We start from the raw sequence: 22,366 nt of genomic DNA, 5'->3' as shown, positions 1-22,366 counted from the left end.
TGCCTATTATGATCTGTTACTAATTTTCCTTTTCTCTTATTAATCAGCAACAAGAACAGGGAAATCACAAGCACATTCAGATTTACCCTGTAAGTTCACTGCGTTTGTGTGCACTATTTCTTATTTACTTGGCCAAAGGAGATGTTTACTACTCAAATAATTTTCTGATATGTTACAACAGCCCATAAAACCTCTTCCACTGAGCCGGAGTACCTGTGTAAGTGGATGGGGCTGCCGTATGCAGAGTGCACATGGGAGGATGGAGGATTAATCAGAAAGAAATTTGAGGCCTGCGTTGAGAGTTTCCTACACAGAAATGCTTGCAAGACAATCCCTTCCAAAGACTGCAAGGTGAGAATGAGAGTGTGTACTAATCGAGCTGTGTTTTTCTTATCATTGTTATGTTTTGGCAAAAAGGGTGATGAAGCATTGCCACGCTGTGTTATAGTTATGTGAACCCTGTCGTCTTTTTCTGCCCAAATGGAAGGTGTTGAAACAGAGGCCAAGATTTCTGCCCTTGAAGAAGCAGCCTTCTTACATTGGAGATGAAAACCTTGAACTCAGAGATTACCAGTTAGATGGAGTGAACTGGCTGGCCCACTCCTGGTGCAGGTATGTAACATACAAGTGGAGTTTTTAGACAGGAGTTTTTCGCATTTAATACTTTGCATTAGGGATGTCAAAGTACAGGTGGTGGCATTATATTTGTGTCACAATGATGTTTTTGTGCATTAGGCTTTGAAGTATAAATCAGTGGTTCTTAAATGGTTGGGCCATGTTTTCCCATGGTCATTAAGCCGCGATCCAAATGTTTAGGAATTTGAACCAACCAAAATTATTTCTGAAAAATGCTTTACACACACATAAATTGTAAGAATACCACTAACACTGATGAATACCAGTATAAAGCCCTATTCAGACGGGACAGTTTTTTTGTTGCTGTTTCTTTGACTGCACACTCAGTGACTCACTCAGAAACACACTTTTGGGTCGCAACGTATCGGTTGAGAAACACTACTATAAATGAATCCCAATAAATGTAGTGTTTTATTAATTATTAATTAAACTACAGTGTTGACAAGAAGTGCTTTTTTATAATAATACTTGAAGCTAATCCTAATGTTTTTGTTTTAATTTAATTAAAATGTAATTGGTTAATATTCATATTTAATTGTATTAATTGATTAAAAAAATTAATTGTTGAAAAGAGAATAATCGTGACAACCCTACTGGTTATTATCACTGTTATTTTTAGTACTATTTAGGGCTGCAGCTATCGATTCTTTTTGTAATCGATTAATCTAGCACTTAATCGATCGATTAATCGAGTAATCGGATAATTTTTTTGTGTGTGTTTTTAAACAACCAAAACAAATAATGCATAACGAAAATGATGTGGCTGTAAAATGATCAAGCATTTGGCTTTTATTTCTCAAAAAACAAACAAACAAAAAAACTGGTATTTATTTCAACTCCAACATTTGGCTCCAAAACTAAGCCTATTTATTGCAATTTTTACCCATTTAGTATAAGTGCCAACAATGTTCTATGCTCAATTACTTTGGTAGCCGATTAAAATGTCTTCCCCAAAAGTACGAGTGGATTTGGAGAAGCAGGCTGGGGAATTTCATTTTTTGTTGTTGTCTGTAACTATTTGGAAGACGTGACATACAAACAAGGTCTGGCACAGACTGCAATACAATATTTGTTCCTCCATCACGTCGCGGTGTATACAGTGAAGGCATGCTGAAATTATTGTTGCGTGGCTACATAAAAGTTTAAGCATATGTGATGCATTGCCGCAATTGATCTGACTGGCGCGTGAGAGAGACGAGGGTGTATGCGTGTGTGTGAGTGAAGGGGTTCACACACCGAACGCAAATTTATTTATTTACGCAAGTAGATTACATACAAAGTCAATGCAAAGACGCGAATAGACTAGTGATCGACCGATATATCGGCCGGCCGATATATCGGGCCGATATTTGCGTTTTTTACGTGTATCGGAATCGGCCGATATGCGGCTGCTGCGTTCGCCGATAGTTTTTTCCCGGCATTATTTATAGACAGGCGTCCTCAGGCAGCTCTGTGCTGCTGGAGACGCTGCAGTTCACGTGCAGACCCTGCACTGTCCCTCCCCCACTAGCAGAGTGCAACCTGCGCTTCAAGATAACGGTAACTTTTAAACTTTCAAAGCATCTTTTAACTGTTTGACTGCTGAAATATTGTCAAACACTTTGAAAATGGAAACACGTTGCTTTATAACTGTTATGTGGTTGCAACTATATAGCTAAGCAAGTTTGTGGGTCCAAATGGAAAACGCGAATGACTCTCTAAACTGCTTGCTTGCCATTGTATTTAGGGAGCTGCAAATAGCTGTAGGCTATCCGTTCAGTATGCATTAGGGCTGTCAATGAATATTCTAAATACGAATATATATTCGAATAGTTTAAAAAAAACTGAATTTTGAAGGTGAAAATTAATATTCGAATGTGGAAAAACACGCCCGCGGTAGCAGACTAACGTTACCACAGCACAGCTCGCTCGGAGCGCTCAGTGTCGGTTCTATGTTCTGTGAAACTTCAATTAATGTATTTGTTTCAATCACTGAATGAAGCCTGCTATATACCTTAAATTGCTTGCACAAAACTCTTGATCAGCACTCAACATTTGTTTGTTGTTGTTCATTTAAACCGGTATGCGCGGAGAGCGTGAGGGTGAGTGCGAGAGAGAGAGAGAGAGTGCGCCTGCGAGTCCGGGCGAGCCAGAGTGAGCTCTGCGGTCTTGGCCATTAGTTGATTTACTCGTTTTTTTTGTAGTAATACGTTGTCAAATATGTTTAAACTCAAATAAGCTACTTAATACTATTAGTTATGTCTCTTTGTATTAATTTGTCCTGTTATTGACGTAATGCGCGTCATTGACCAAATGCACGACGATATGCTCAAGTATGTTTTTTAGAGGGAATATACAAACGCCATTTGAACAATTTTGACAGCCCTAGTATGCGTACGGTAGCTGTTACGAACACTGGTCATAGGATTAAGTAATACCAACGTTGTTCCGTGCTTTTTGCGACCACCTGGCTGAGGTTTGGACGCGTGTGGTGTGTGTCTCCCTCGCCATCGCAGTGATATTAGAGACTAGACATGCTCATTTTATTTTATGTAGACAAATTTAAACCATGGCAGTAAATAGTTCGTTACTTTTAAAATGAAGTACAGTGTGCACTGTGCACTTTATTATGCTGGTTGCTACTGTGTGCAATAGTGTAATTATTTTATTTATGCTTAAATATTTATTTTCAGCAGTGAACTTTTTTTTGTTCTACCTCATGTTTTTAATATTTGTTAAATATTGTTTATCTACTTGTTCTTGTTCTACCTCACATGTTTTTACTATTTGTTAAATATAGATTTTTTTACGTTAAATAAATCTTACTTTTATTAAATTGAGACCTGTAACATTTGTTAACATGTCATTTTTATGATGTAAATTGAGGGAGCAAAATGTATCGGCTCCAAATATCGGCTCAAGAAAATCGGCAGCCCGTATCGGTCATCGGCTAAGGCTGATGGGGAAAAAATCGGTATCGGTATCGGCACTAAAAAATCCATATCGGTCGATCCCTAGAATAGACGCATTATTCGAACGTCTTCCACGCACGTTGAAAATTTTTAACTCGAGCGAATGTTTAAGTGTCTAACTAGATGCGATAGACGCGTATTTGACGCTCTATTCACGTTCGGTGTGAACACACCATTAGGTTACCTTGTTTCAGCGACGCTTGGTGAAACAGCATGTAATGGATGTTTTCGGTTCAGAATGCTGATTCATTGCAGTCGTACTGTTATGGTATGCCAGGTCTACTTTGCAGTAGACACATTGCACCTTGTTCTCTTCCTTTTTAAGTATGTAATGATCCCAAACTTTAGACATTCTCTGCCGTTTATGGACATCTTTACTCTCCGCCATCGCGCCAAATAAATTCTAAATGTATCACGCGCTATAGGAATTTAACGAGGCTTCGAGGCAGAGTTTTTGCCTCGAGGAATTTTTGTAATCGAGTAACTCGAGGAATCGTTTCAGCCCTAGTACTATTGATATGTTTATAATTTAGATATTAGTATACGATTATTTATATATTTATACTATTATAGTGCTTATTTTGAGTTGGCTTTTATTTTTTATATTTTCTGGTTTACTTTAACTTAAATATTAAGTAATTATAATTTTTTTTTCTAATTATTTCCCTTTAGCTTCATTTATTTTTAGTTCAGTTTTGGTAATTATAGTACTTCAACTTTCAGTTAGTTACAACATTTCCAATTTGTTTAACTTTTTCATCTAATATTTCTGCTTTATTTTATTTCAGCTTTATTTCAATTAACAAATTTTATTTATAGTTCAAGTTTTAGTCTAAAATAACTAGAGTGGTTATTATCTTGCTTTCATATTAGTTTGTGATCATTTAAGAATAGTTGAGTCCTTCTACATTTTTGTTGTCTTCATCTCTGGTTTCTGTTTTGTTCTGTAGGTGTAACAGTGTTATCTTGGCTGATGAAATGGGCCTGGGAAAGACCATTCAGACGATCTCCTTCCTGTCCTACCTTTTTCATCAGCACCAGCTTTATGGTCCCTTCATCGTGGTGGTGCCCCTGTCAACCCTTACCTCCTGGCAGAGGGAGTTTGAGACTTGGGCCCCGGATATGAACGTAGTGGTGTACCTAGGAGACGTCACAAGTAGAAAGACGGTAAGCTAGTACACATGCTGAGACAATCCAAATGCACGAAAAAAAAGAACTATTTCGAGGTATAACGCTCTGTTTTTGACCAGATCCGGGACTACGAATGGATCCACCAGCAGACAAAAAGGATCAAGTTCAATGCACTTTTGACCACATATGAAATTCTACTGAAGGACAAGGTATAGGAATCTTTGATTTAATCTTTTGAACCGACTCTGTCTCATGGAAATGAGTTGTTCTTCATTATTTGCACATTATGTCTGTGTGTGCAGGGAGTGCTGGGGAATATAAACTGGGCTTTCCTCGGAGTTGATGAAGCTCACCGGCTTAAGAATGACGACTCGCTGCTATATAAAACTCTGATCGACTTTCGGTCCAATCACAGGCTGCTCATTACTGGGACCCCACTTCAGAACTCACTCAAAGAGCTGTGGTCCCTTCTGCACTTTCTTATGCCTGACAAGTAGGTACTCAAGTCATAAATACAAAGTCATATTTGCCATTTGGAGTCCACCAGAAAAAATGATAGAAAATATATATTTTTTTTTATGGCCATCACAAAGTTAAAATGTTTTTAACACATTGCTTTAAAATTATATTTATTGTGACTGAGAGCGCTGTACAAATAAATTTGTATACTTTGTTTAGACATTAGAGTAGAAAAACTAACATAAAATAAAATATTTACAAAAAATCGCTATGTACTGACATTTTTTATAGTCATCAGTGTTAAAATGTTCGTTTAACATTTTTAATAAATATATTTGTATTTTTAACACGTTGCTTTAAAATGATATTTATTGTGAAAGCGCTGTACAAATAAATTTGAATTTGAATACGTTTCTGTTTACTTTGTTTAGACATGTAAAATTAATATTGGGTAGAAAAAAACATAAGAAAATATTTTCAGATAAACACTACCATTCAAAAGTCTGGGGACTGCATGTTTTTCAAGAAATTAATTCTTTCAGTGTTCTGTTCAGCAAGGATGCATTTAATTGATCAAAAGTGACAATTAAGACATAATATTACAAAAGATTTCTGTTTCAAATAAATGCGGTTCTTTTGAACTTTGTCACATTTTCCCCCTTCTTTTATGAACAGTTTCCACAAAATATTAAGCAGCACAAATGTTTTCAACATTGATAATAATTAGAAATGTTTCTTGAACACCAAATCAGCATATTAGAATGATTTCTGAAGGATCATGTGACACTGACTGAATGATGCTGAAAATGTTGAGGGATAAATTACTTCTTTTTTTTTTTTTTTTTTTACAGATTTTAAATCATTCTGTAATCATATTTTAGAATATTACTGTTTTTACTATTTTTATGATCAAAGAAATGTAGCCTTAATGAGCATAAGAGCATAAAAAAACCAAAACCTTTGAATCGTTGAATTCTCATAGTATTTTCAGATATATATTTTTAACTATTCTTTTGGCTTATGTACAATAACAATATAAAAGCCAATTATTCGATTTAAGAAGCAACTTAAGGTTTTTTTAATATTATGTGTAGTATTTTCTCACACAGTATAAATTGGTTATTAAATATGAGCTTATGTAGCTTTCTTTATATTTAAGGAAGGGGGTCATAATATTTAGGGGTCCTTGGCATCAACTTTAAAACCCCTGTTTTTGACTTTGCCTCCCCGTAGGTTTGAGTCCTGGGAGGATTTTGAGGATGAGCATGGTAAAGGCAGGGATAATGGTTATCAGAGCCTACATAAAGTTCTGGAACCTTTCCTACTGCGTCGTGTCAAGAAAGACGTGGAGAAATCCTTGCCGGCTAAAGTGGAGCAAATCCTCAGAGTCGACATGTCTGCCCAGCAAAAACAGTTCTACAAGTAAGCACTGTTTTATCCCATTTCATGCCTCTTTCCAAGGCTGTGCGCTTTGGGACGGTAACATAGCTCTCTGAATCGAGTAACTCTTTGATTGAGCCAAAGTTTGGTTCCAGACTCTAAGACTGCACGCAGTTGGAATGCAAGTGTTTAGAGAACGTCTGCTCATCTCATCATTGTTCATTTGTAGTCTTAATGTAATGTTTGACTTTTTTAGATGGATACTAACAAGAAACTTCAAAGCCTTGTCCAAAGGCAACAGAGGCAGCTCTTCTGGCTTTCTCAACATCGTCATGGAGCTGAAGAAGTGTTGTAATCATGGTTTCCTCATCAAACATCCAGAGGATAGTGAGAATGATAAAGTACAAGAGCACCTACAGGTATGACTGTCCTAGATTGGAATTCAATGGGTTTGTTCATAGGAGAATGTCATTTTCAGGATGTTTTTGATGTTTGTTCAGTGCTTGGTGCGTGGCAGCGGGAAACTGGTTCTCCTGGACAAGCTTCTCACACGACTGAGGGAGAGAGGCAACCGCGTGCTCATCTTCTCTCAGATGGTCCGCATGTTGGACATCCTTGCTGATTACCTGGCTATGAAACGATATCCGTTCCAGGTATGAACTGAATGAAATTGTTTATCTGTTACAGCTTTAAAGTAAAGACGTGGACCCTTATTAGAAGGATGTGTACTAGGCATGTGTAATCGACTTGCCAACTAGTAAAAACACTATTTAAGCTGTGTGCAAATTGGCCTAGAAAAAATATATTTTCCAAATGAACCCTGCACCTAAATCTTGCTCTGATTGCGAATACGTGCCATTGAGGTGATAAGAGACCATTTTGGTTTCAAACCATTTTCAGTGGTTTCAAATTTCACATGCGCATTTAATTTTACTTTTACTGTTCAAATAAAATGTGACTAATACACAGATGCGACTTATCTGGGTTTTTTTTTTTCTTTTTTTCTCAACAATGCAATTTTGACCCAGTGTCACTTCTGGTCGGGTGTGGCTTATTTTTGGGGAAAATATGGTACTTGTTTTTGTGCGTTACAGAGTACTCAATTACATTGAATAATACGAATACCCTTCCCTAGTGTCCTTGTTCAGATGAGAATGTGCAGTTTTTCATCTAATGTTTTTGTAAACTCTGTAAAGACTGGAGACATTCAGTGTAGTTTGTATGGCCCTGGTGACTTTGGGAATCATGTGTCAGGGTTGCAGTATGTTTGCTCTGACAGCAAGTTCCCCAAGCCTATTTTTATCCCCCAGTTATTTTTTGATCGGTGCAGCTTTGAGCATTAGCACAGCTTGCACCTCAATGTTGTTTTGGTCTGGCAAATCTGTCGTCATAATTTTGTGGTGACTTTGGGGGTTTTAGGATTTTATGGGAACTTATCTAGCTGAGGTGCCCAAGTTTGGTCAAAGTGCCACGCTTGACATTCATTAACCGTATCTGTGTTTTCTCTAATGTTCAGCGTTTGGACGGCTCCATCAAGGGAGAAATTCGAAAACAAGCACTGGACCACTTTAATGCAGAAGGCTCTGAGGTAAGAACCTAAAATGTGGCATGCGTGTTTGTTATGTTTGGGCAGAGCTTCACTGTCTGGAGACATTTGCTATGGTTGTGATGTTCCAGTCAGAGCTCACTTGACAATGCACTTTTCTTGTTCTGGGAATGCTTGATCCATGGGAAATACAGGCCTTATGTAATTATTAGGGCTGTCACTTTACATTCGAAAATCGATTGCACAATCGATCGGACCAACCTACACAAGTTTCGAAAACTAAAATAGGGAATCGATTTTAACAGCCTTCTCTCGGAGCGCGTCCAGCTCGTCACGATACGCCCGCAGCGAACGCGTGTCACACAGCTACTGCCGACTCTGACAAAAACACACAACAGCAAATTATACGTCCAGTAATTCTGCTGATGGAACAGCGCGTTCTTGAAAGCGCCACTCAGCTCGCTCTGCTACTCCGGTTATGTACATTTTAGGCAACAATAAAAACGAAATATGTTATAAAACACCACTCTGCTTCTTTTCGATTTAATTTAAATACATTTTAAACATTATAAGGACACAATGTGGTTCAGGCAACGCATAGCCTATTATATTCACTGCATGTATGTAACGTTATATTTATAACAAAACTAAATATAAAACACAACCCTGCCTCTTTTCGTTTAAATTTAAAAATATTAAACGTATTCCAGGCAATGTATTGCATATTGCATCGGTACAAATGTGGCAATAAACAACATTACAGATGATCTTGTAATAAAATAAAAAAATGACAAAACTATCTATTTTTGTTGAATTTCAGTTTGATCAATAATAGCCATTATAAAAGTATAAGTAAAAGGTACAAAAAGATATACAGTAAAGCTTTAATAACATAAAGGAAACAATTCAGTCAAATATACAAATTCAGCGCTCAAATATATGAAACTTCACTTAGCCTTCTGCCAAAACTATTGGCCAGGGAACGAATTATAGATTCACGAGACCAAAGATCGCCTGTTAGGTCTGTACAAGACGAATTATATCTCATGTTTAACCACTACAGAGACGTCAGAGTCAGCGGCAAACATCAGAATGACTAGCCGGGGAAAGGCTGCTCCAGGCGGGGTGCACGAGCGCCGAGCGTCCGGTTGCTTGGAATGGATCTTCAAATTATCATAAATCTATAAATAAACCACAGATTTGAGCTTTAAAAAACTACTTTCTCGCCTGAAAAACTCTTAAAACTACATTTCGTGACACAATAACAGTATTATATTTCAACTGTATGCTTCTAATGCCCTTTGTAGCACGCGCAAGTGACGATACTCTGTCAACCAATCACCGTTCTGCAGTGAGTCTAGCTCCACCTTTTAGTACCGTACCACTGTGCTAGGTACCCCAACGGAAGGGTACCCAAAAAGTGGTACGGTATGGTTCGGCTTTTTGGTACCATTCACAACTTTTGACAGTGGAAACGCAAATAATTGCGTACCGAACCGAACTGTACCGTACCGTACCACTCAGTGGAAACGAGCCATAAGACAAGCTTTTTGAGGAAATCAACCTACTATTTTTATAATATACTAAAAATATCTAGATATAATTAGCATATTGAAGTAACTTTGCAGATTTTCAAACAGCTTTGTATTGTTACAATGTAAATGTTAAAGAACAATGTTCTCTTTCTTCGTGTTACCTGCACCTAGATACAGTATATCCCTTTTATTAGTCTACAGAAGACTTTTGACAGCGTGAAACTACTTGAAAACTAAAGATCGTACTTTTGCATTTTTGTATCCCTGCTTATTGACAGTCGGATCAAGCACAGTGCGTTATGGGTGTAGAAGCTTTTCCACATTTTTGGCAAAAGGGAACGCCACTGTTCTTTTTATGTTGTCATGTAGCACTGATTTTAAAAAAAAGAAAAGAAAAATCACCTTTCTACTGCATAGACAGCCAAAGGTTTTTTAGATGCCCATCTTGTCAGCAGTGAATTTCCCCTACCTAGAATAGGAGGTATATATTTAAGTATGAATTAAAAAGAGACAAGCATTTGGCACTTGTTCTCACTGCCCATCTGTGTCGTCTTCAGGACTTCTGTTTCCTGCTGTCCACCCGAGCTGGAGGGCTTGGGATTAACCTGGCCTCAGCCGACACAGTGGTTATCTTTGACTCGGACTGGAACCCACAGAATGATCTTCAAGCCCAGGCCAGAGCCCACAGGATTGGCCAGAAAAAGCAAGTAAGTAGAGCTTAAACCTTTGACCTAATGTGTAACTTCCCTTATTGCTGAATGACTTTAAACTCACAAGTAGCAGTACTTAGATTGCACTGAAATGTATTTGGCTTTTTTTGCATAGGTAAATATCTACCGTCTGGTCACAAAAGGCACTGTGGAGGAAGACATTATTGAAAGAGCGAAAAAGAAGATGGTTCTAGACCATCTTGTCATTCAGAGAATGGACACAACTGGGCGAACCGTACTGGATAACAACTCGGCAAATTCAAAGTGAGAACCGCAAAAATTAAATATAATAAATCTAATTTCTCTGGTCAAAATGTTTTAAGCATTCATTGAAATGACTAAACATTTAACGCATAATAATTAATACCTGTTTGTTGGCCATTTCCAGTTCAAACCCCTTCAATAAAGAAGAACTGACAGCAATCTTGAAGTTTGGAGCAGAGGATCTGTTCAAGGAACCTGAGGGAGAGGAATCAGAACCACAGGAAATGGACATTGATGAGATCTTGCGGCTTGCTGAAACCAGAGAGAGTGATCAGGGATCTAGTGCCACCGATGAGCTTCTGTCACAGTTTAAGGTACTCAGGAATCTATTAAATCTTTGAATGTTAACAGGCTTTCTGCGGGTTTTTGGAAAGTCTTAATTTGCCCTTTCGCCCACAAATTAAGGCCTTAAAGTGTAACTTTGCCAAATTCGGTTGTAATTGTAAATTAACAATGTTTACTCATTCTCTGTTACATAGACTGAGAAATTCACGTTTATTTGTCATCAAAAGTCCGCCGGATGATGCAAAACCTATCGTCCAGCTGACTTTTGACCGCTCCGGGGCTTTTGTGAAAAATACAGATTATACTTCCGCATTTTTTATACCCCTGCCCACGGACAGTCGGATCGACAGAGGGTTATTAACAGTACAGTCATTGTTATGGGTAGGTTTCTCACTGAAAATTGTATCGTACTATATCTACTCTTTAAACAGCATTATAGTAAAATTGGAACTCAATGGCAACAGAACGGCAGTTTCGTTCAGCTTTTCCCTTCCGTTTGGCCTAAAACAGTGTTCGTATGCGCTGGATCCTTCACTGGAGTGGAAACTTTTACTCTTTGAATTCTTGCACCCGAGAACAATACAAGTTGACACCATTATGACTAAAAGTTTGCTAAGAAGTATTTCCTACTATAGCAAGGCAGTATTTGACTATTGTTGTTATTATTGTCTGTTTTCTCTAGCCAGGTATCACTGATATAAAAAACAAAATAGCTTTTCTATAGTATAGGCAGCCAAGTTTTATTGAAAGCCCATTTTGTCAGTGGTGAAGAACCCCTTTAAGAAGGTCTTAAATTCATAAAGTCATGGCATTACATGTTGCATCCCTCGTATCTTCCTCAGTATTTTTCATGTGCAAATATCTAAACACCTTTAAATCAAGATACATTTACTTGAGATTCAAATGTAAAATGAAGACTTGAAAAATGGAACAAAATGAGTCTGTCAATGAGTTATGAAAACTTCCTTGTGAATACATTTTTTTATGAGCCACTGGCAGATATTTAGGGGTCCAAGCACCAAAGGTTTTACCCTAGGGAAACACATTTTTCAAGTTGCCAGACATGATTTAAGATATTACTGTCCATTTAAAATGAAGAGACAATTTTACATCTATTATGATTGCATGGCTTACGACAGGAAACAATTAAAAGAAATTATTACTTATTTTTTTTATCTAACAGTGTAGAGGGAGAGATTTCTTTTGAAAGTCAGTTGCCCCTTTTGACACCTGTGTGTGTTGCTCAAACAGTTAAGTTACATATTTTCTCCTGATCTTCAGCTCAGCATGAACTGTGTGTGTTTTTTTCTGCCAGGTGGCTAACTTTACAATGGATGAAAGCACACCAGATCTTGAGGAGAGGGCTGTGCGTGACTGGGATGATATAATTCCAGAGGATCAGCGGAAAAAGGCGGAGGAAGAACAGAAGCAGAAGGAGATGGAAGACATCTACATGCTGCCTAGAAGCAGAAGCTCCAACAAGAGGGTGAGGAGGTGCTTCTAGGTTACCTGAGCTGGTTATTGTCTGTATTTTCATGCACTCTGTCTAGGGTTGTGCCAGCTCAAATTGGGTAATGTTGGTTGCACGTTGTGTAATCTGCTGCCGTAGGAGCTCTTCTGTTGGGAGAAATTACATATCAATAGTAGATGCTTGTATGTCCATGGCTCACATCATGTGAGAGGAATTACGAGCTGAGCCGAGCACCTCCCGAGCTCCCGATAATTTAATCATTTAAATAGATTTGTGGTTCGGCCTGAATTTGACCAGTGTATAGACTCTCCCTTATTCCCAAATCATACAAAATACATGCATAGTAGGGGTGGAACGGTACACCGAAGTCACGGTTCGGTTCATACCTCGGTTCAGACATCACGGTTCGGTACGATTTCGGTACAATGGAGGGAAAAAGCAAAACAAAAATGCAGAAGGCATTGTATTTTTTAAATAAGTTTTATTAATAAAGGCATAGAACCAGTTTATTTGTAGTGCACTGACAATAGTTTTATATAATTAGTTTATTAATTAAATTAATAAAAAGACAAAAAGACCTTGCGATATGTTTGGTAATTGTACTATTAATTTAAATTTATTTTGCTATATTTCAGATCAATATATTTGTTTTCCTTAATTTTAATTAACATTATTAATTGACAATGTAACATTATTCTCATCTGAATTATAAATAATTGATTTCTGTATAAAATAATACTACCATTAAAAACACATTCGATTTTCTTTTTTAATCAATGTTGAATGTGTAAGATTAGTGCTCCGAGGACAAGAAATGAAAACCAATGCAATATGACGAATGTCCAAAAGACAGACTGTTTTGAAATGGAGTTGGATAAATATGTTTTGCTTTTAAAACAGTGTGTATGTGATTTTGGTTGGGTGACAGTTGTAGGTTACAGTTTGACAAGAGTTTACAGTGTGACAAAAGCACAATGTTGTGTTTTATTGCGAGTGGACATAAATATAAGAAAACACTTTGCAGGTTTAATGATCTGTATAAACAAAATGACGTCTAGTTCGACGCTAGTCCAAAGCGAATAGGACGCGCGTATAAAGCCAACGTTTGAAGTGAACGCGCGTTCAGAGCTAAGCCGATGGTACAGATTATGTGTCCCTAAAGAACCCGCGTATCTAACAGTAGTTCCGCATTACATTAATTAATTTGCACGCGAGTTTTATTTATTTTTATACCGTGTATTCTCCGTGTAAATTCGTGCACCGAACCGTGACGCCCGTACCGTTTCGGTTCGATACGAATACATGAACCGTTCCACCCCTAATGCATAGGTACATTATACACAACCACGTCACACTACTAGCAACTGTGTGCGCATACACTGACACACCAATAGAGGTGCAGGGATGATGTCAGAAACCAGAAGACTAATTTGTCCCTGGTTCCTTTGAGTTTTTCCTATGGGTTTTTTTCAATTTTTGAGTAAAAAAGGCCTATGATAAACATAACTTGGCGATACTTTGACGTTTTGTTCTACAACATAAATTACACACACCCATACCGAAAACTCGAAAAAAGCATTTTTAAAATGCAAGTTTTTGAAAACGGTACCGTTATCGTCTCTGTGTAAACTACAAAAACGCGAATGTGTGAAAAGGTGACATCATGCGCATGCGTATTACATGTTCAGTCTATAGGCGCGCAGGTCTGCGCGAATGGGGATTGTTTTAACGCTGTCGCCTTTACGTGAAAAAACGTGAAGGATAAACGTATCTGTTTTTAGTACATCGTTGTCTTGTAAACTTGCCCTCGGATACTGAAAGCACTCTTCGTTTATTGCTGTTTCGTTGTTCCTCTTTATTATTTAGTATTTGCTTGTATGTTTTGAAACTATTTTTGAAAATTCTTAACATACAATGTTTTAAAGCTGCAGTAGGGAGTTTTGAGAAAACGTAGACTTAGCCTGAAAATTTGAACAAGCACAACTTACAGGTCCCACCCCCTTGCTCTCTGCTGCGCTACAGCCCTCCCTCCACAGCTCGTCCTCCACAGCGGAGCCTGTCGTGAACGCGCAGGCTAGTAAACAGGGCCACCCATAACGGCGGATAAAAAGTGATATGGCACATTCACTAATAGGGACTAAACGTCAATAATATGCTTTACATTGACTATGGCCTGCCCATACTTTGACTACAAACTTGGTCCTCAAATCATTATGTATTTTCCAATAGTCTACATGTAACTTTATAACGTTGCACTCTTTCTATAAGTTATAAATAGCTAGTAAGATAACGTTAATATAACGGTAACTAACGTTACAGTATGTAAGTAATTATTCTAGCGATATATAATGCTAGATAAGGTGTGCTAGTACATTATTTCAGCAACATGACAAGCCAGTGAATTAGCAGGTTTCAATTGTTGCTTAGCAGAGTGCGTGACATTTTATCTACATGTTATGCGGCTAGAGTTTTGACACCGAGTCAATAGGCTCTGTGTAATTCTTTCTTTTTCGCTTGTTTATCGTCATCAGTCTTTTTCCTTTTACCTCTTTGTTTTATGAGCAGGTGTCACTCGAGAATTGGCAGTTTAGGTTGTTTCTCCGTCATAAGCACAGCTGCAGCTCGCCGGCAATCTTGAGTTTGAACGACGGCTCGCGCTCCGGCGCTCGCGCTGTGCAAGAGAGGGGTGTGATCAGCGCGTACACGAGCGTGATTGACAGTGCTAAGACACTCCTCCTGGCTCTGATTGGTTGTTTCTGACCGGGAGCGTGTATTTATTGCAAATGGCAATAGGACCACTAGGAGGAGCCAGAGGAGCTTGATTTTTACACAGATTATCTGTCTCATATTCTACTGTCAGGACATAATGACAGTTTTAGCAAATACATGTTTTCAAAAGTTACCAACAGGAGCTTTAATTTTCAATTTGTAATTGTTAAAACGTAACTACTTATAATTACATGAGTAATTAAATCATTTTCTTTTACAAATAAATGTAAGATTTAAAGTCAGTAAACTAATTAACTAATAATAAAAAAAAAATGTAGATCAAGATTCGATTTGGAATCAGATCGTAACTCTCAGTATCGGATCAGATCGTGAGGTGCCTAAAGATTCTCACCCCTGTTATTTTTGCAGAAATGCTTCAAAGGATTTTCAGTTCTATAAGCGTAGATGACATGCTTATCAGCATGCATTTTTATTTTACATGTGTGTGTGAGTGCACATTTGTATGAACATTATAAATGTATGTACATAGCAGACAGTTGTGTGAAGTGCTCCCTGTGGCTTTTCCGTGCTTTTATCTTCTCCTGTGAGCCGGATCTGTAATATCTTGCCCAGACTGTAATGACTCATTAGATTTTATAGCCACACGCTGCATTCCCATGTGATGGCAGCACATGTTGAAGTATGCGGCGTCGTAGCTTTTGGAAATGAGTCATTAAGTTTTACAGCGCAGTGGACTCCCCGGCGATAAGGCCGTGTGTGTTTGCAGCCACATGCTCATTACTCTTGCTTTACGCCAGAGATGATTTAATCCAGAGCAGAACAGAGGCGTCCACAAAAAATTCATGTGAAACCACTATTTCAATATTCCTAACACTTGTTTGTTTTTCTATGCAGTTTTGTTAATCTCTGCGTGGAGAGGACAGATAAATACAGTCTGCATTGATACGTCACGGCACATTGTGTAAAAGCAGTGTTATTATGTTTTTAGGCGCAGGCTAATGACAGCGACAGTGACGTGGGATCTAAACTGAAGCACAGATCCTCGGGTTCAGATAGTGAAACGGATGACAGCGAGGATGACAAACGACCAAAGCGGAGAGGCAGGCCGAGAGCTCGCAAAAACAATGTGGAGGGATTTACTGACGCAGAGATCCGCAGGTAATATAACAGAACAATCAATTACACATTTAAGTGAGTCTTCACTGTAAACATTGCAATTACTTAATGGTCTATTTATTTTAGGTTCATTAAGGCATACAAGAAGTTTGGAGCTCCGCTTGAGAGGTAAGAAATGCACCGCTATGAATAAAATATGTAGTCCATTTAGAAGCAGTAGTGCTGAACTGGTTATGGTGTTTTCTACAGGTTGGAGGCGATTGCCCGTGACTCTGAGCTGGTGGATAAGTCCATCGCAGACCTGAAGCGACTGGGGGAACTGGTACACAACAGCTGTGTGACTGCAGTACAGGAGCATGAGGAGCACTTGAAAGAAAACCCTGTGGAAGGTGTGTGTGAATGCTAATATGCTGAGTAAAAATACTGATTTAATTAGTTTTTGTCTTTTCATTTGTTTAATTTCTTTGTTGCAGCTAAAGGGCCAGGAAAAAGACGAGGCATTAACATAAAGATCTCTGGAGTTCAGGTCAATGCGAAGTCCATTATCCAGCACGAAGAGGAGTTTGAACCGCTGCATAAATCTGTGCCTCCAAATCCTGCTGAAAGGAGCAAGTGAGTCCAAATGTGAAACACATTTTTTTGCATAATAAAGTACATAGTTACTGAGTGCAGTGTGTCTAAACGTCCGTTGCAAACACTCTGTAGGTGGAGATTTAATTAAGCCACTTAAATTTGATTTGATGAGTTTATTGTGGAACTAAGTTTCAGAGTCTGAATAAATATCCATTCCAGGGTCGTGTGCCATTCAAAATTGATTTTGAGAATGCCTTTTACACAACAGTTCAATTGAGGCTATTAAGGTAGCAAAGAGAATCTAGAATAATTTCGTTTTCAGTATTATAATTATCTGACTCATTAAGTGTAAAATGCATACAACATATGGGATAATTTCAGGAACATTAGATGATATTTATAATGTTTGAATTACCACCACTTTATTTGACAGAATTATCAAAGTTACTAAAAATATGATTTAATCAATAGATTTTGTATCCATTGTCTTTAAAGTTATATTTGTCTGCTAGAATGTATAAAAATAAAGTTGTCTGAACAACTATATTTTGACTGTATTAAACTTATTTTGGAAAAAATATATATTTTCAAACAGTTGAGAAAAATAGCCATAATTAGTCGAAATTAACTAATGATAACTTTAGCAATGTATGGACTAATGGAATTCCTCTGTGTGACTAGATTTTATTTTGCTTTTTTTTTTTTTGGTGCATGGCCAGGTCAATTCTAATTCCAGCTAATGAAGGTTTTGATTCAGATTTTTTCTAAACCCTGATCCATTCCCTAAAGGATGAATAGAATGCAACCGAAGAGAGTGAGTAATGTTTTCTTTCTCTGTTGGCCAGATTTCAGCTGACCTGTCGGGTGAAGACTCCGCACTTTGACGTAGACTGGGATATTCATGATGACACACAGCTGTTATTGGGCATCTACGAGCATGGCTACGGCAACTGGGACCTGATCAAGACCGACCCTGATCTCAAACTTTCTGAGAAGGTACATTGAGTCAAATGAATGCTTCCTCGCAGTTAAAAGACTGACAATAACCTAACCTGACCTCAAATGCCTTGTTGTCTTAATTTGTAGATTCTCCTAGATGACCCTGATAAGAAGCCTCAGGGAAAGCAGTTGCAGATGCGAGGAGACTACTTGCTTAAGATGCTGAAGAAAGAGCAGGAAAGCCAAGATGCTGTTAAAGCAGGAGATGAGGTGGAGATCATGGGCCTCTAGGCCATTTTAAACTACTAAATTTGCAGATGCACACCACATTTGTTGGACATGCAGGTTTTTAGTTTTAGGGTTGGGGTAAGAGTTAGATTACTAGATTACTAACTTTTTTGGCCATGCGGCAGAGCAAATGAAAGTGTCTTCTTATCTGGTACTAAAGTTCAGTTTCAGTCAGTATGTTTTATGACATTTTCATTCTTTGTATCTTCCCACTTCCCAGATCAAAACCAAAAAGAGGAAACCTCGAAAGAAGAACAAGGCCCCTACCAATGATCTGGTCAATGAAAATGCCTCTCCTCGTCTTTCCGACAACCCATCAGAAGAGGGAGAGGTCAAGGTAAGTTACTTTTAATGCATCTTATCACTATATAACAAACTCTACTTGTTAATATAGTGATTTACCGACGCAGAATCCACAGCACTAACCAGTTAGGCGGCCTTTTTTCAATTCTCTGATTTTCCAGGATGATGGAGCTGAAAAATCACCCACAAAGAAGAAACAGAAAAAGGATAACAAAGAAAACAAAGAAAAAACAGGAACTACTAAAAAAGAAAAGGAGGCGGACAAAGACAAAAAGCGCTCCAAGTCCAAAAAAGAGAAGGTACTTTATATGTTGGGAGTCTGCGGTGTTACGTTTCACCATGAGAACGTTTCCTTTAGAAGCCTGGACTTAGGTATGATGTTTCACTGTCGTCCTGTGCACAGTGGTTGTTAGTTTCTTAGACAACAAGTTGACTCAAACTTAGATTTAAATTATTCTGGTATTAGAATGAAATTCTCTGTATTGTAAATATAAATATAATATTTTCAGGTTGCGTCTTTCTTTTTTGAGAGGTCAGTTAGTTAGTTTTTTTATATATATATATATATATATATATATCCAGGTTTGGTCAGACTAAATCTGTACATAATATACTAAAGTTATATCTTGGGTGAATATGTCTCTCATCAGCTCAACTTCTCCCTTTTTTAGGCCAAACCAGGAGGAAAAGGAAAGAAAGCTCAGGGCCCCGTGCACATTACTGCAGGAAGTGATCCTGTACCAATTGGAGAGGAAGATGATGAACTGGACCAGGAAACATTTAGCATTGTGAGTGTTAAAATTCCCCTTTCTTCATGTCATTCATTACTTTACCAGGCATGATCCCTGACTGGAATGTATGAAGTACTTGCAATGTCCTGAGTTGAAAATTGATTAGTGGTGTAATGTGTGCACAGTGCAAAGAGCGGATGAGGCCGGTAAAGAAGGCTCTGAAGCAGTTGGATAAGCCAGACGAGGGGCTGTCGGTGCAGGAGCAGTTACAGCACACTCGTACCTGCCTGTTGAAGATCGGAGACCGCATCACAGAGTGCCTTAAAACGTACAATGACCCTGAGCACGTCAAGATCTGGCGCAGGTATCTCAAATGCACATTATACATCCAATCCCAGGAGTTCCAGTTATATTTAAATATTATATTCAACCCCACTTTTGTTTAATTTTTCAGAAACCTCTGGATTTTTGTGTCCAAATTTACCGAGTTTGGCGCCCGGAAACTGCACAAGCTGTATAAGATGGCTCAGAAGAAGCGCTCGCAGGAGGAAGAGGTAAGCTCACCTTAAATCCACCGTTCTCGATGTCTTTCTTCTCCTCATGTACCACTTACTCACCTGCTCCTCGTATTTCACACAGAAAGAGCAAAAGAAGAAGGATGATCCTTCCAGGAAAAAACCCTTCAGACCTGAACCGTCTGGATCTAGTCGAGACTCTACAGGTGCCCAGCCCACAACAAAACCCCATCCTCAGCCTGGACCTCCCCCTCACTCCCACCACAGAGATCAATACAACCATCCCAACAAAAGGCACTTTCCTAATGATGGTGAGAGATGCAACATCTGCTTGTTTGACGTCCGATGTCACAGTTCTTCGGGTCCAAGCGCTCTATCAGATCTAAAAATCAAACTATAAACGTAGCAGGTTGTGCTGTAGTACTACTGAAAAATCATGTTCCTTTATCTCTATACCAAAACCTCAGTTGTCCAGATATTGATTCATCTTTTCTGATTCGTTAAAACATTTGTTTCTGGTATGCTGTGAGCCCGGAGACTAGTGAATAGTACTTATAAACTGCTTTTGAGATGGTATTCTTTCTTGAAACCGAGTAGAGGCTTTGACCCACAAACAGTATTTGTTACAACGTTAACTTTTTGAGTAGCTACTATTAGCCATAAATTACGTCATTTATGATTCCAGTTGTCATTTTTATAATCTCATTTGATACCTTGTGCATCTATTAACAGATAGGGGAGATTGGCAAAGAGACCGTAAATACAGCTACCCAGGTAACAGCAGTCAGCCCTGGCAAGGGGATCGGCATCACCCATATGAGAGTCACAGGTACAAGGACCACCACTATGGCGACCGTCGTCCTCATGGTGACTACCGCAGCTCAGGAGGTTACCGTAACAGCAGTTCCCCTCGCAAACGAGCCTATGACCAGTATGGCAACGATAGAGATCATCGGGGCCATCGAGACTATTATGACAGGTAAGCAAGGGGGGCTTTTTATTAAAGCTACATTATGTAACTTTTTTTTATTTTTATTTTTTTTTAAATTAGGAGCAAGTATATCATAAAACCATCTTCCAAACGTGTTTTTGCCTTAACCTAAATGACTATGGTAAGCCTATAATGATTTATTTATATTTTAGAGTTGTCGGGACCAATTTCCCAGGAAACTTTATACTTTCATTGTTCATCCGCAGTGTTGGGGAAAGTTTACCTTTAAAAGTAATGTTACAATATTGCGTTACTCCCTAAAAAGTAACTAATTGGGTTACTTGGTTACTTTATCGAAAATAATGCATTGCTACCTTTTCTTACCTAGGCTAGGCTTGCTTGTTGTAAAAATAGTTATATATATAAAGGCCCTTTCACACCAAAAGTGAAATGAATAAGCCTCAGGCTGAGGGAAACGCAAAATCACTCCTGTACAGTAGAGGGCAAACAAACCTTTCAGCTGTGCTGCCTTTCTGGATTGCAGGAGAAGAAACACTTTTACTTCGGCAATAAAAATGTAAAGTCATTTTTGCTTATTAGTATGGTTTACTCGTTACTTGTAAAAAGTAATCTGATTACCCCCCAATTCTGTTTGTTTGTGCATGGTTATGTCATACCCATAAATAAAATAAAGATGCTCAAGAGTTTGCAAGCAAAAAGGGAAAGCGCCAATAGGCTACCCATAATAAAACACGGATCAACATTAGGGATGGCCCGATACCATTTTTTTTCAAACCGATACGAGTACGAGTATTTACATTTGTGTAGTTGCCGATACCGAGTACCGATACCGATATTTCTACCGCAAAAGTAATAGGCTCCCAGAAAAGAAGACGACTATTTTAGAACACAGGTCAGAAGACTGTTTTTATTTTGTTCTCTGCTTGTTTTAACAAGTCAAAAAAAAAAAAAAATTTGTAAAATAATAAATGTATTAACACACAAACCACTGTTAATTTAACATAAAAGCAAGCAGGCTACTGCGTGCATGGGCATGACTGAATGCACGCAAAGTGCGCACCCTTAATAAATCCTAAAAGCTGACAGTTCATCGCGATCTCACACATCTCTGTTATTATCAATGAAGCAGACTGCACAATCAATCTTTCATAATATCCACACTTTGTTTGTTATAATTAGAGGATTTGCCAGCATACAGAATTCAGCACTGAACAAAAAAGTCCGTTTTGAGCAGTGAGGGGAGTCTATCTTAAATGCTTCTGATTGGCCATTGCGTTCAAGAAATCAACACATATGTCTGTGATTGGCTACATCGCTCAACGCTGTAACCATGTTATGAATAGAAACTCTGGCCTGTAAATCGTTTCTATTTTGTTGTAGTTGTTCTTGTTGCTTTTCTGCAAGAGATGAATAAAAATCTATTAGTTTTTATGTTTTATTCATAGATATTTCTAGTTTGCGGGAGTCCCGCGAATCGTTTTATTCTCCCGCACCCGCACACACAGAGTGAGTGCATTACCGCCCGCGCGCGCGCTCGGCCATCAGATCTATGATGCGTCTTCAGATGTTTAATTAGATTGCTGGTGTTAAACGATGTACTTTCTTTCCCTCCTCTCGACACCTTAGCTGAACATAACTCACAGTCTGCCTTGCTGTTGTCATCACCCCTTATCTTGAAATGAGCCCTAACCGCCGACATTATAGGCTACTTTCCTATGCCTCAGTTCACCTCGACAAAGCTCTCGCGGCGGCCAGTTTCGTTTTGCAAAATGTACGTGGTATCGGTGCGTGGTATCGGCGAATTTTTATGAGTACGAGTACGAGTATATGAGGACAGTATCGGCCCGATCC

General features: G+C 38.4%; 1 protein-coding gene across 3 annotated transcripts in view; it reads left to right on the top strand.

The window, feature by feature from the left end:
• The window catches only part of chd2 (chromodomain helicase DNA binding protein 2), a 33,800-nt gene that overhangs the window by 9,890 nt on the left and 1,544 nt on the right, over nucleotides 1–22,366 (top strand). For all 3 annotated transcript variants that reach the window (XM_056255604.1, XM_056255586.1, XM_056255595.1), the window contains 27 exons: nucleotides 48–89; nucleotides 182–351; nucleotides 488–612; nucleotides 4,538–4,754; nucleotides 4,838–4,927; nucleotides 5,021–5,211; nucleotides 6,411–6,599; nucleotides 6,814–6,976; nucleotides 7,058–7,210; nucleotides 8,074–8,145; nucleotides 10,196–10,345; nucleotides 10,464–10,612; nucleotides 10,737–10,926; nucleotides 12,213–12,383; nucleotides 16,087–16,256; nucleotides 16,341–16,382; nucleotides 16,464–16,603; nucleotides 16,688–16,826; nucleotides 17,633–17,783; nucleotides 17,874–17,996; nucleotides 18,235–18,351; nucleotides 18,479–18,616; nucleotides 18,989–19,105; nucleotides 19,234–19,412; nucleotides 19,503–19,602; nucleotides 19,688–19,874; nucleotides 20,296–20,542. In XM_056255604.1, the coding sequence (XP_056111579.1) occupies nucleotides 48–89; nucleotides 182–351; nucleotides 488–612; nucleotides 4,538–4,754; nucleotides 4,838–4,927; nucleotides 5,021–5,211; nucleotides 6,411–6,599; nucleotides 6,814–6,976; nucleotides 7,058–7,210; nucleotides 8,074–8,145; nucleotides 10,196–10,345; nucleotides 10,464–10,612; nucleotides 10,737–10,926; nucleotides 12,213–12,383; nucleotides 16,087–16,256; nucleotides 16,341–16,382; nucleotides 16,464–16,603; nucleotides 16,688–16,826; nucleotides 17,633–17,783; nucleotides 17,874–17,996; nucleotides 18,235–18,351; nucleotides 18,479–18,616; nucleotides 18,989–19,105; nucleotides 19,234–19,412; nucleotides 19,503–19,602; nucleotides 19,688–19,874; nucleotides 20,296–20,542 (3,922 nt within the window). The remainder of the gene's footprint in view (nucleotides 1–47; nucleotides 90–181; nucleotides 352–487; nucleotides 613–4,537; nucleotides 4,755–4,837; nucleotides 4,928–5,020; nucleotides 5,212–6,410; nucleotides 6,600–6,813; nucleotides 6,977–7,057; nucleotides 7,211–8,073; nucleotides 8,146–10,195; nucleotides 10,346–10,463; nucleotides 10,613–10,736; nucleotides 10,927–12,212; nucleotides 12,384–16,086; nucleotides 16,257–16,340; nucleotides 16,383–16,463; nucleotides 16,604–16,687; nucleotides 16,827–17,632; nucleotides 17,784–17,873; nucleotides 17,997–18,234; nucleotides 18,352–18,478; nucleotides 18,617–18,988; nucleotides 19,106–19,233; nucleotides 19,413–19,502; nucleotides 19,603–19,687; nucleotides 19,875–20,295; nucleotides 20,543–22,366) is intronic.

This window comes from Rhinichthys klamathensis, unplaced genomic scaffold (genome assembly GCF_029890125.1).
Source record: "Rhinichthys klamathensis goyatoka isolate OS25496 unplaced genomic scaffold, OSU_Roscu_1.1 h1tg000005l_1, whole genome shotgun sequence".
NCBI lineage: Eukaryota > Metazoa > Chordata > Actinopteri > Cypriniformes > Leuciscidae > Rhinichthys > Rhinichthys klamathensis.
This window is presented reverse-complemented; position numbering and strand designations above follow the sequence as displayed.